The 12,691-nt window shown below is 55.5% G+C and overlaps 1 protein-coding gene across 1 annotated transcript in view; it reads left to right on the top strand.

Moving 5' to 3' along the window:
* LOC144487820 (RING finger protein 112-like) overlaps window positions 1-12,691 on the top strand; it is a 73,171-nt gene that overhangs the window by 42,483 nt on the left and 17,997 nt on the right. Inside the window, exons 3-4 of the mRNA XM_078205893.1 lie at window positions 6,225-6,362; window positions 8,317-8,421. Coding sequence (XP_078062019.1) covers window positions 6,225-6,362; window positions 8,317-8,421 — 243 coding nt within the window. The remainder of the gene's footprint in view (window positions 1-6,224; window positions 6,363-8,316; window positions 8,422-12,691) is intronic.

Here is a 12,691-nt window from a genome sequence, read left to right as displayed (position 1 = left end):
CAGTGTATGTATGGGGTATGGGGTGCAGTGTATGTATGGGGTATGGGGTGCAGTGTATGTATGGGGTGCAGTGTATGTATGGGGTATGGGGTGCAGTGTATGTATGGGGTATGGGGTGCAGTGTATGTATGGGGTATGGGGTGCAGTGTATGTATGGGGTATGGGGTGCAGTGTATGTATGGGGTATGGGGTGCAGTGTATGTATGGGGTATGAGGTGCAGTGTATGTATGGGGTATGGGGTGCAGTGTATGTATGGGGTATGGGGTGCAGTGTATGTATGGGGTATGGGGTGCAGTGTATGTATGGGGTATGGGGTGCAGTGTATGTATGGGGTATGGGGTGCAGTGTATGTATGGGGTATGAGGTGCAGTGTATGTATGGGGTATGGGGTGCAGTGTATGTATGGGGTATGGGGTGCAGTGTATGTATGGGGTATGAGGTGCAGTGTATGTATGGGTTATGGGGTGCAGTGTATGTATGGGGTATGGGGTGCAGTGTATGTATGGGGTATGAGGTGCAGTGTATGTATGGGGTATGGGGTGCAGTGTATGTATGGGGTATGGGGTGCAGTGTATGTATGGGGTATGAGGTGCAGTGTATGTATGGGTTATGGGGTGCAGTGTATGTATGGGGTGCAGTGTATGTATGGGGTATGGGGTGCAGTGTATGTATGGGGTATGGGGTGCAGTGTATGTATGGGGTATGGGGTGCAGTGTATGTATGGGGTATGGGGTGCAGTGTATGTATGGGGTATGGGGTGCAGTGTATGTATGGGGTTTGGGGTGCAGTGTATGTATGGGGTATGAGGTGCAGTGTATGTACGGGGTATGGGGTGCAGTGTATGTATGGGGCATGGGGTGCAGTGTATGTATGGGGTATGAGGTGCAGTGTATGTATGGGGTATGGGGTGCAGTGTATGTATGGGGTATGGGGTGCAGTGTATGTATGGGGTGCAGTGTATGTATGGGGTATGGGGTGCAGTGTATGTATGGGGTGCAGTATATGTATGGGGTATGGGGTGCAGTGTATGTATGGGGTATGGGGTGCAGTGTATGTATGGGGTATGGGGTGCAGTGTATGTATGGGGTATGGGGTGCAGTGTATATATGGGGTATGGGGTGCAGTGTATGTATGGGGTGCAGTGTATGTATGGGGTATGGGGTGCAGTGTATGTATGGGGTATGGGGTGCAGTGTATGTATGGGGTATGGGGTGCAGTGTATGTATGGGGTATGGGGTGCAGTGTATGTATGGGGCATGGGGTGCAGTGTATGTATGATGTATGGGGTGCAGTGTATGTATGGGGTATGGGGTGCAGTGTATGTATGGGGTATGGGGTGCAGTGTATGTATGGTGTATGGGGTGCAGTGTATGTATGGGGTATGGGGTGCAGTGTATGTATGGGGTATGGGGTGCAGTGTATGTATGGGGTATGGGGTGCAGTGTATGTATGGTGTATGGGGTGCAGTGTATGTATGGGGTATGGGGTGCAGTGTATGTATGGGGCATGGGGTGCAGTGTATGTATGATGTATGGGGTGCAGTGTATGTATGGGGTATGGGGTGCAGTGTATGTATGGGGTATGGGGTGCAGTGTATGTATGGTGTATGGGGTGCAGTGTATGTATGGGGTATGGGGTGCAGTGTATGTATGGGGTATGGGGTGCAGTGTATGTATGGGGTATGGGGTGCAGTGTATGTATGGGGTATGGGGTGCAGTGTATGTATGGGGTATGGGGTGCAGTGTATGTATGGGGTATGGGGTGCAGTGTATGTATGGGGCATGGGGTGCAGTGTATGTATGGGGTATGGGGTGCAGTGTATGTATGGGGTATGGGGTGCAGTGTATGTATGGGGTACGGGGTGCAGTGTATGTATGGGGTATGGTGTGCAGTGTATGTATGGGGTACGGGGTGCAGTGTATGTATGGGGTATGGGGTGCAGTGTATGTATGGGGCATGGGGTGCAGTGTATGTATGGGGTATGGGGTGCAGTGTATGTATGGGGTATGGGGTGCAGTGTATGTATGGGGTATGGGGTGCAGTGTATGTATGGGGTATGGGGTGCAGTGTATGTATGGGGTATGGGGTGCAGTGTATGTATGGGGTATGGGGTGCAGTGTATGTATGGGGTATGAGGTGCAGTGTATGTATGGGGTATGGGGTGCAGTGTATGTATGGGGTATGAGGTGCAGTGTATGTATGGGGTATGGGGTGCAGTGTATGTATGGGGTGCAGTGTATGTATGGGGTATGGGGTGCAGTGTATGTATGGGGTATGGGGTGCAGTGTATGTATGGGGTATGGGGTGCAGTGTATGTATGGGGTATGGGGTGCAGTGTATGTATGGGGTATGGGGTGCAGTGTATGTATGGGGTATGGGGTGCAGTGTATGTATGGGGTATGGGGTGCAGTGTATGTATGGGGTATGGGGTGCAGTGTATGTATGGGGTATGGGGTGCAGTGTATGTATGGGGTATGGGGTGCAGTGTATGTATGGGGTATGAGGTGCAGTGTATGTATGGGGTATGGGGTGCAGTGTATGTATGGGGTATGGGGTGCAGTGTGTGTATGGGGTATGGGGTGCAGTGTATGTATGGGGTATGGGGTGCAGTGTATGTATGGGGTATGGGGTGCAGTGTATGTATGGGCTATGGGGTGCAGTGTATGTATGGGGAATGGGGTGCAGTGTATGTATGGGGTGCAGTGTATGTATGGGGTATGGGGTGCAGTGTATGTATGGGGTATGGGGTGCAGTGTATGTATGGGGAATGGGGTGCAGTGTATGTATGGGGTATGGGGTGCAGTGTATGTATGGGGAATGGGGTGCAGTGTATGTATGGGGAATGGGGTGCAGTGTATGTATGGGGAATGGGGTGCAGTGTATGTATGGGGAATGGGGTGCAGTGTATGCAGCATTCGCAAGCCTCCGCGAATCACCTTTATAGAGTCATAGAGGTTTACAGCATGGAAACAGGCCCTTCGGCCCATCTTGTCCATGCCGCCCTTTTTATTTAAAACCCCTCAGCTCATCCCAATTGCCCGTGTTTGGCCCATATCCCTCTGTACCCATCGTACCCACGTAACTGTCTAAATGCTTCTTAAAAGATAAAATTGTACCCGCCTCTCCTACTGCCTCTGGCAGCTCATTCCAGACACTCACCACCCTCTGTGTGAAAACATTGCCCCTCTGGACACTTTTGTATCTATCCCCTCTCACCTTAAACCTATGCCCTCTAGTTTTAGACTCCCCTTTTTGGGAAAAGATATTGACTATCTGGCTGATCTATGGGGGGTCCTTGTGCATGAGACGCAAAAACCCAGTCTGCAGGTACAACAGGTGATCAAGAAGGCAAATGGGACGTTGGCCCATATCGCGAGGGGGGATAGAATATAAAAGCAGGGATGTCTTGCTGCATCTGTACAGGGCATTGGTGAGGCCGCAGCTGGAATACTGTGTGCAGTATTGGTCCCCTTATATGCGGAAGGATATATTGGCCTTGGAGGGAGTGCAGAGAAGGTTCACCAGGTTGATACCAGAGATGAGGGGTGTTGATTGTGAGGAGAGACTGAGCAGATTGGGTTTGTACTCGTTGGAATTTAGAAGGCTGAGGGGGGATCTTCTAGAGACCTATAAGATAATGAAGGGGCTGGATAGGGTGGAGGTGGAGAGATTTTTCCCACTTAGAAAGGAAGCTTGAACTAGAGGGCACAGCCTCAAAATAAAGGGGGGGTCAGTTTAGGACAGAGTTGAGGAGGAACTTCTTCTCTCAGAATCTCTGGAATTCTCTGAAGTGGTGGAGGCTTCCTCGTTGAATATGTTTAAATCACGGATAGATGGATTCCTGATCGGTAAGGGAATTAGGGGTGATAGGGATCAGGTGGGTAAGTGGAACTGATCCACTTCAGATCAGCCATGATCTTATTGAATGGCGGGGCAGGCTCGAGGGGTTCGATGGCCTACTCCTGCTCCTATTTCTTATGTCCTTCTGTCCCTCATTATTTTATAGACCTCTATAAGATCAACCCTCAGCCTCCTACGCTCCAGAGAAAAAAGTCCCAGTCTATCCAGCCTCTCCTTATAACCCAACCCATCAAGTTCCGGTCGCATCAAGGACTCATTGGCCAGATGTCTGATTGATGTGGGGGTTGAAGGTTACTGCAGGGGGGGTTAGGGGATGGGCAGTAAAGGTTACAGCCAAATCAGCCATATTTTTCGGATGAGTGGCAGGAATCGAGAGGCTCATTTTTGTTCTGGTTTTAAATTCTTATCAATTTGGACAATGATGATTCCGACTGATATTGTCGGGAACAAATGTTGGGTGAGGGGAAGGTCAGGTATGTTTTTCTCTCTTGTTGTTTTTCTCTCTTGTCAGTCCAGCAGCCATGTCTTTTTGGATCCGACCAGCTCAGTCTGTGGTGGTGCCGCTCTCGAGCCACTCTCGATGATGGACGTTGAAGTCCCCCCCACCAGAATACATTCTGCACCCTCGTCACCCTCAGTGCTTCCTCCAAGTCGTCTTCAGCCTCAATTCATGAGCTGAGGAGGGATGGTATTTGTTAAGCAGTTGGAGGGATCCTTGCCCATGTTTGACCTGGTGCCATGAGACTTCATGGGGTCTGGAGTCGATCATTGAGGACTCCCGGGGTACCTCTTCCTAACTGGACACCACAGTGCGGCGACCTTCCCTGGGTCTGCCCTGTCCCTGGGAATGGCGATGGTGGTGTCGGGGGAATTTTCTGCCACATACGATTCTCTGAGTATGCCTGTGTCAGGTTATTCTTTGACAAGTCTGTGGACAGCTCCTAGAATCCTAAAACCCCTACCCTGCAGAACGAGGCACAGTGGGTTAGCACAGCGCCAGGGACCCAGGTTCAATTCCGGCTTCGGGCCACTGTCTGTGCATGGTCTCCTCTTGTCTGCGTGGGTTTCCTCCGGATGCTCCAGACATGTCCAAAGATGTGTAGGTTAGGTGGATTGGCCATGCTAAATTGTCCCTTAGTGTCCAAAGATGTGCAGGTTAGGTGGATTGGCCATGCTAAATTGTCCCTGAATGTCCAAAGATGTGCAGGTTAGGTGGATTGGCTGTGCTAAATTGTCCCTGAGTGTCCAAAGATGTGCAGGTTAGGTGGATTGGCCATGCTAAATTGCCCCTTAGTGTCCAAAGATGTGTAGGTTAGGGGGATTGGCCATGCTAAATTGTCCCTTAGTGTCCAAAGATGTGTGGGTTAGGTGGATTGGCCATGCTAAATTGTCCCTTTGTGTCCAAAGATGTGCAGGTTAGGTGGATTGGCCATGTTAAATTGCCCCTTAGTGTCCAAAGATGTGTGGGTTAGGGGGATTGGCCATGCTAAATTGTCCCTTAGTGTCCAAAGATGTGTGGATTAGGTGGATCGGCCATGCTAAATATGCCCCTTAGTGTCCAAAGATGTGTGGGTTCGGGGGATTGGCCATGCTAAATTTTCCCTTAGTGTCCAAAGATGTGCAGGTTAGGTGGATTGGCCATGCTAAATATGCCACTTAGTGTCCAAAGATGTGCAGGTTAGGTGGATTGGCCATGTTAAATTGCCCCTTAGTGTCCAAAGATGTGTAGGTTAGGTGGATTGGCCATGCTAAATATGCCCCTTAGTGTCCAAAGATGAGTGGGTTAGAGGGATTGGCCATGCTAAATTGTCCCTTAGTGTCCAAAGATGTGTGGGTTAGGGGGATTGGCCATGTTAAATTGTCCCTTAGTGTCCAAAGATGTGTAGGTTAGGTGGATTGGCCGTGCTAAATTGCCCCTTAGTGTCCAAAGATGTGCGGGTTAGGTGGATTGGCCATGCTAAATTGTCCCTTAGTGTCAGAGGAATTAGCAGGGTAAACACATGGAATTATGGGCTAGGGTGGGATTGTTGTTGGTGCAGGCTCGATGGGCTGAATGGCCTCCTTCTGCACTTGCAGGGATTCGGTAATTCTATGACATTAGTCAGGGCCTTTGGGTTACAATTCCAAAATCACTCAGTTGCTGTTGCTTCGCACTGTCTACCCCTCACTGAAGGAGCTGTCATTCAAATTTAGAGGGAGATCTTCGACTTCTGTACCGGAACTAACCTCGAACACTCTGATGCATCCCCATGATGAGATCATCAGTCTTGGAGACATTCCACTACCTGGGAGGGTGGACAGGTTCTCGGGAAGACGGCTGTGAAGATTGAGCCTATTTTAATCTCCTGTCCAATTCCCTCAGGATTGCGGTGACCAGGATTGGATGGGAGCAGAAGATGAAGATCTCCAAGGATTCAAATACAGACCTGGAATACACACCACAACCCAGGGTGTTTTTATCTGGAGCAAACCCTTCCTGATGGACACAGATCAGGGAAAGGTAAAGGACAGCACACTCTCTGTAACACACTCTCACTCTGTACCTTTCCTGATGGACACAGAGCAGGGTAAGGTAGGTGAGAGCTCGATTGTCTCTCTCTCTGTAACACTCTCTCACTCTGTACCTTTCCTGATGGACACAGAGCAGGGTAAGGTTGGTGAGAGCTCGATTGTCTCTCTCTCTGTAACACACTCTCACTCTGTACCTTTCCTGATGGACACAGAGCAGGGTAAGGTAGGTGAGAGCTCGATTGTCTCTCTCTCTGTAACACACTCTCACTCTGTACCTTTCCTGATGGACACAGAGCAGGGTAAGGTAGGTGAGAGCTCGATTGTCTCTCTCTCTGTAACACACTCTCACTCTGTACCTTTCCTGATGGACACAGAGCAGGGTAAGGTAGGTGAGAGCTCGATTGTCTCTCTCTCTGTAACACACTCTCACTCTGTACCTTTCCTGATGGGACACAGAGCAGGGTAAGGTAGGTGAGAGCTCGATTGTCTCTCTCTCTCTGTAACACTCTGTGCTGAGGGAGCGCCGCACTGTGAGAGGGTCAGTGCTGAGGGAGCGCCGCACTGTGGGAGGGTCAGTGCTGAGGGAGCGCCGCACTGTGGGAGTGTCAGTGCTGAGGGAGCGCCGCACTGTGGGAGAGTCAGTGCGGAGGGAGCGCCGCACTGTGGGAGGGTCAGTGCTGAGGGAGCGCCGCACTGTGGGAGGGTCGGTGCTGAGGGAGTGCCGCACTGTGGGAGGGTCGGTGCTGAGGGAGTGCCGCACTGTGGGAGGGTCGGTGCTGAGGGAGCGCCGCACTGTGGGAGGGTCAGTGCTGAGGGAGCGCCGCACTGTGGGAGGGTCAGTGCTGAGGGAGCGCCGCACTGTGGGAGGGTCGGTGCTGAGGGAGCGCCGCACTGTGGGACGGTCAGTGCTGAGGGAGCGCCGCACTGTGGGAGGGTCAGTGCTGAGGGAGCGCCGCACTGTGGGAGGGTCAGTGCTGAGGGAGCGCCGCACTGTGGGAGGGTCAGTGCTGAGGGAGCGCCGCACTGTGGGAGGGTCGGTGCTGAGGGAGCGCCGCACTGTGGGAGGGTCAGTGCTGAGGGAGCGCCGCACTGTGGGAGGGTCAGTGCTGAGGGAGCGCCGCACTGTGGGAGGGTCAGTGCTGAGGGAGCGCCGCACTGTGGGAGGGTCAGTGCTGAGGTAGCGCCGCACTGTGGGAGGGTCAGTGCTGAGGGAGCGCCGCACTGTGGGAGGGTCAGTGCTGAGGGAGTGCCGCACTGTGGGCGGGTCGGTGCTGAGGGAGCGCCGCACTGTGGGAGGGTCAGTGCTGAGGGAGTGCCGCACTGTGGGAGGGTCAGTGTTGAGGGAGCGCCGCACTGTGGGAGGGTCGGTGTTGAGGGAGCGCCGCACTGTGGGAGGGTCAGTGCTGAGGGAGCGCCGCACTGTGGGAGGGTCGGTGCTGAGGGAGCGCCGCAGTTCAGGTTGCTGTACAGTTGAAGGGAGAATGGTGATGTGCATCAAAGTCTATGTTTGTCTCCAATTCTTTCCAATCTCTGCGCCTTCAATTTCTTTCTCGATCCGAATGATCGAATGGGATGCCAGGTCTGCAATGCTTTTCCCGAAAGTGCGGCGGAAGCAGACGTTAGCGGATAATCTGTCCCCCAGAGGAAGCACTGGGGGATTTCTAAAATAGTTAATGGCACTGATGTTAGGAAGGGACATTGGGGAAGCATGGGTTAAAGACAATTAAGTGGGTGATCACGAGCAGGGTGCGAGTCAGAGGCTTTTCCTGCAATCGGAGACATACAGAACCGAACCGGCAATGATGAGAGTTCTCCTCAAGCTGTAAGTGAATCAATGAGAAGTTGTTGTCATCTTGAAAGATCAGGCATCGACAAGATTAGTCCCCCCTCCCAGAATGACCACCAAACGTTATAACTTATTCGTTTTCACTTGTGTCCAACAGATGGCAATCTTCCTGGTGGATACAGAAGGTTGCAATAGTTTCGAGCGTGAGAAAAATGTGAATATCCAACTCTCAGCACTCAGCATGTTACTGAGCTCCTACCTGGTGAGTGCGTCTCGGTTGGCACAAGGCCCGGGGGGGCGGGGAAACAGCCAGTCAGAGTGAGGCCTGGGGGTATGGGGTCAGTGTGAAGCCTGGGGGTAACGGTCAGTGTGAGGCCTGGGGGTAATGGTCAGTGTGAGGCCTGGGGGTAACGGTCAGTGTGAGGCCTGGGGGTAATGGTCAGTGTGAGGCCTGGGGGTAACGGTCAGTGTGAGGCCTGGGGGTAACGGTCAGTGTGAGGCCTGGGGGTAATGGTCAGTGTGAGGCCTGGGGGTAACGGTCAGTGTGAGGCCTGGGGGTAACGGTCAGTGTGAGGCCTGGGGGTAACGGTCAGTGTGAGGCCTGGGGGTAACGGTCAGTGTGAGGCCTGGGGGTAACGGTCAGTGTGAGGCCTGGGGGTAACGGTCAGTGTGAGGCCTGGGGGTAACGGTCAGTGTGAGGCCTGGGGGTAACGGTCAGTGTGAGGCCTGGGGGTAATGGTCAGTGTGAGGCCTGGGGGTAACGGTCAGTGTGAGGCCTGGGGGTAATGGTGAGTGTGAGGCCTGGGGGTAATGGTCAGTGTGAGGCCTGGGGGTAATGGTCAGTGTGAGGCCTGGGGGTAATGGTCAGTGTGAGGCCTGGGGGTAATGGTCAGTGTGAGGCCTGGGGGTAACGGTCAGTGTGAGGCCTGGGGGTAACGGTCAGTGTGAGGCCTGGGGGTAACGGTCAGTGTGAGGCCTGGGGGTAACGGTCAGTGTGAGGCCTGGGGGTAACGGTCAGTGTGAGGCCTGGGGGTAATGGTCAGTGTGAGGCCTGGGGGTAAGGGGTCAGTGTGAGGCCTGGGGGTAACGGTCAGTGTGAGGCCTGGGGGTAACGGTCAGTGTGAGGCCTGGGGGTAATGGTCAGTGTGAGGCCTGGGGGTAACGGTCAGTGTGAGGCCTGGGGGTAACGGTCAGTGTGAGGCCTGGGGGTAACGGTCAGTGTGAGGCCTGGGGGTAATGGTCAGTGTGAGGCCTGGGGGTATGGGGTCAGTGTGAGGCCTGGGGGTAACGGTCAGTGTGAGGCCTGGGGGTAACGGTCAGTGTGAGGCCTGGGGGTATGGGGTCAGTGTGAGGCCTGGGGGTAATGGTCAGTGTGAGGCCTGGGGGTAATGGTCAGTGTGAGGCCTGGGGGTAACGGATCAGTGTGAGGCCTGGGGGTAATGGTCAGTGTGAGGCCTGGGGGTAATGGTCAGTGTGAGGCCTGGGGGTAACGGTCAGTGTGAGGCCTGGGGGTAACGGTCAGTGTGAGGCCTGGGGGTAATGGTCAGTGTGAGGCCTGGGGGTAACGGATCAGTGTGAGGCCTGGGGGTATGGGGTCAGTGTGAGGCCTGGGGGTAATGGGGTCAGTGTGAGGCCTGGGGGTAACGGTCAGTGTGAAGCCTGGGGTAATGGTCAGTGTGAGGCCTGGGGGTAACGGTCAGTGTGAGGCCTGGGGGTAATGGTCAGTGTGAGGCCTGGGGGTAAGGGGTCAGTGTGAGGCCTGGGGGTAACGGTCAGTGTGAAGCCTGGGGTAATGGTCAGTGTGAGGCCTGGGGGTAACGGTCAGTGTGAGGCCTGGGGGTATGGGGTCAGTGTGAGGCCTGGGGGTAACGGTCAGAGTGAGGCCTGGGGGTAACGGTCAGTGTGAGGCCTGGGGGTAACGGTCAGTGTGAGGCCTGGGGGTAACGGTCAGTGTGAGGCCTGGGGGTAACGGTCAGTGTGAGGCCTGGGGGTATGGGGTCAGTGTGAGGCCTGGGGGTAACGGTCAGTGTGAGGCCTGGGGGTAATGGTCAGTGTGAGGCCTGGGGGTAACGGTCAGTGTGAGGCCTGGGGGTAACGGTCAGTGTGAGGCCTGGGGGTAACGGTCAGTGTGAGGCCTGGGGGTAATGGTCAGTGTGAGGCCTGGGGGTAACGGTCAGTGTGAGGCCTGGGGGTATGGGGTCAGTGTGAGGCCTGGGGGTAACGGTCAGTGTGAGGCCTGGGGGTAACGGTCAGTGTGAGGCCTGGGGGTAACGGTCAGTGTGAGGCCTGGGGGTAATGATCAGTGTGAGGCCTGGGGGTAATGGTCAGTGTGAGGCCTGGGGGTAATGGTCAGTGTGAGGCCTGGGGGTAACGGTCAGTGTGAGGCCTGGGGGTAACGGTCAGTGTGAAGCCTGGGGGTAATGATCAGTGTGAGGCCTGGGGGTAATGGTCAGTGTGAGGCCTGGGGGTAACGGTCAGAGTGAGGCCTGGGGGTATGGGGTCAGTGTGAGGCCTGGGGGTATGGGGTCAGTGTGAGGCCTGGGGGTAACGGTCAGTGTGAGGCCTGGGGGTAATGATCAGTGTGAGGCCTGGGGGTAACGGTCAGAGTGAGGCCTGGGGGTAACGGTCAGTGTGAGGCCTGGGGGTAACGGTCAGTGTGAGGCCTGGGGGTAACGGTCAGAGTGAGGCCTGGGGGTAACGGTCAGTGTGAGGCCTGGGGGTAACGGATCAGTGTGAGGCCTGGGGGTAAGGGGTCAGTGTGAGGCCTGGGGGTAACGGTCAGTGTGAGGCCTGGGGGTAATGGTCAGTGTGAGGCCTGGGGGTAACGGTCAGTGTGAGGCCTGGGGGTAACGGTCAGTGTGAGGCCTGGGGGTAACGGTCAGTGTGAGGCCTGGGGGTAATGATCAGTGTGAGGCCTGGGGGTAACGGTCAGTGTGAGGCCTGGGGGTAATGGTCAGTGTGAGGCCTGGGGGTAATGGTCAGTGTGAGGCCTGGGGGTAATGGTCAGTGTGAGGCCTGGGGGTATGGGGTCAGTGTGAGGCCTGGGGGTAATGATCAGTGTGAGGCCTGGGGGTAACGGTCAGAGTGAGGCCTGGGGGTAACGGTCAGTGTGAGGCCTGGGGGTAACGGATCAGTGTGAGGCCTGGGGGTAACGGTCAGTGTGAGGCCTGGGGGTAACGGTCAGTGTGAGGCCTGGGGGTAACGGTCAGAGTGAGGCCAGGGGGGAATGGGTCTTTGTGAGGCCTGGGGGTAACGGTCAGTGTGAAGCCTGGGCGTAATGGTCAGTGTGAAGCCTGGGGGTAACGGTCAGTGTGAAGCCTGGGCGTAATGGTCAGTGTGAAGCCTGGGGGTAACGGTCAGTGTGAGGCCTGGGGGTAACGGTCAGTGTGAAGCCTGGGGGTAACGGTCAGTGTGAGGCCTGGGGGTAATGGTCAGTGTGAAGCCTGGGGGTAACGGTCAGTGTGAGGCCTGGGGGTAACGGTCAGTGTGAGGCCTGGGGGTAACGGTCAGTGTGAGGCCTGGGGGTAATGGTCAGTGTGAGGCCTGGGGGTAAGGGTCAGTGTAAAGCCTGGGGGTAATGGGTCAGTGTGAGGCCTGGGGGTAACGGTCAGTGTGAGGCCTGGGGGTAACGGTCAGTGTGAGGCCTGGGGGTAACGGTCAGTGTGAGGCCTGGGGGTAAGGGGTCAGTGTGAGGCCTGGGGGTAACGGTCAGTGTGAGGCCTGGGGGTAACGGTCAGTGTGAAGCCTGGGGGTAAGGGGTCAGTGTGAGGCCTGGGGTTAACGGTCAGTGTGAGGCCTGGGGGTATGGGATCAGTGTGAGGCCTGGGGGTAACGGTCAGTGTGAGGCCTGGGGGTAACGGTCAGTGTGAGGCCTGGGGGTAATGGTCAGTGTGAGGCCTGGGGGTAATGGTCAGTGTGAGGCCTGGGGGTAACGGTCAGTGTGAGGCCTGGGGGTAATGATCAGTGTGAGGCCTGGGGGTAACGGTCAGTGTGAGGCCTGGGGGTAACGGTCAGTGTGAGGCCTGGGGGTAACGGTCAGTGTGAGGCCTGGGGGTAATGGTCAGTGTGAGGCCTGGGGGTAATGGTCAGTGTGAGGCCTGGGGGTAACGGTCAGTGTGAGGCCTGGGGGTAATGATCAGTGTGAGGCCTGGGGGTAATGGTCAGTGTGAGGCCTGGGGGTAACGGTCAGTGTGAGGCCTGGGGGTAAGGGGTCAGTGTGAGGCCTGGGGGTAACGGTCAGTGTGAGGCCTGGGGGTAACGGTCAGTGTGAGGCCTGGGGGTAACGGTCAGTGTGAGGCCTGGGGGTAATGGTCAGTGTGAGGCCTGGGGGTAAGGGGTCAGTGTGAGGCCTGGGGGTAACGGTCAGTGTGAGGCCTGGGGGTAACGGTCAGTGTGAGGCCTGGGGGTAACGGTCAGTGTGAGGCCTGGGGGTAACGGTCAGTGTGAGGCCTGGGGGTAACGGTCAGTGTGAGGCCTGGGGGTAACGGGCAGTGTGAGGCCTGGGGGTAAGGGGTCAGAGTGACTCTCGGGGG

This window comes from Mustelus asterias, unplaced genomic scaffold (genome assembly GCF_964213995.1).
Source record: "Mustelus asterias unplaced genomic scaffold, sMusAst1.hap1.1 HAP1_SCAFFOLD_1059, whole genome shotgun sequence".
Lineage (NCBI taxonomy): Eukaryota > Metazoa > Chordata > Chondrichthyes > Carcharhiniformes > Triakidae > Mustelus > Mustelus asterias.
Note: the sequence above shows the minus strand (reverse complement) of the source record. Positions and strands in the feature narration are given on the sequence as shown.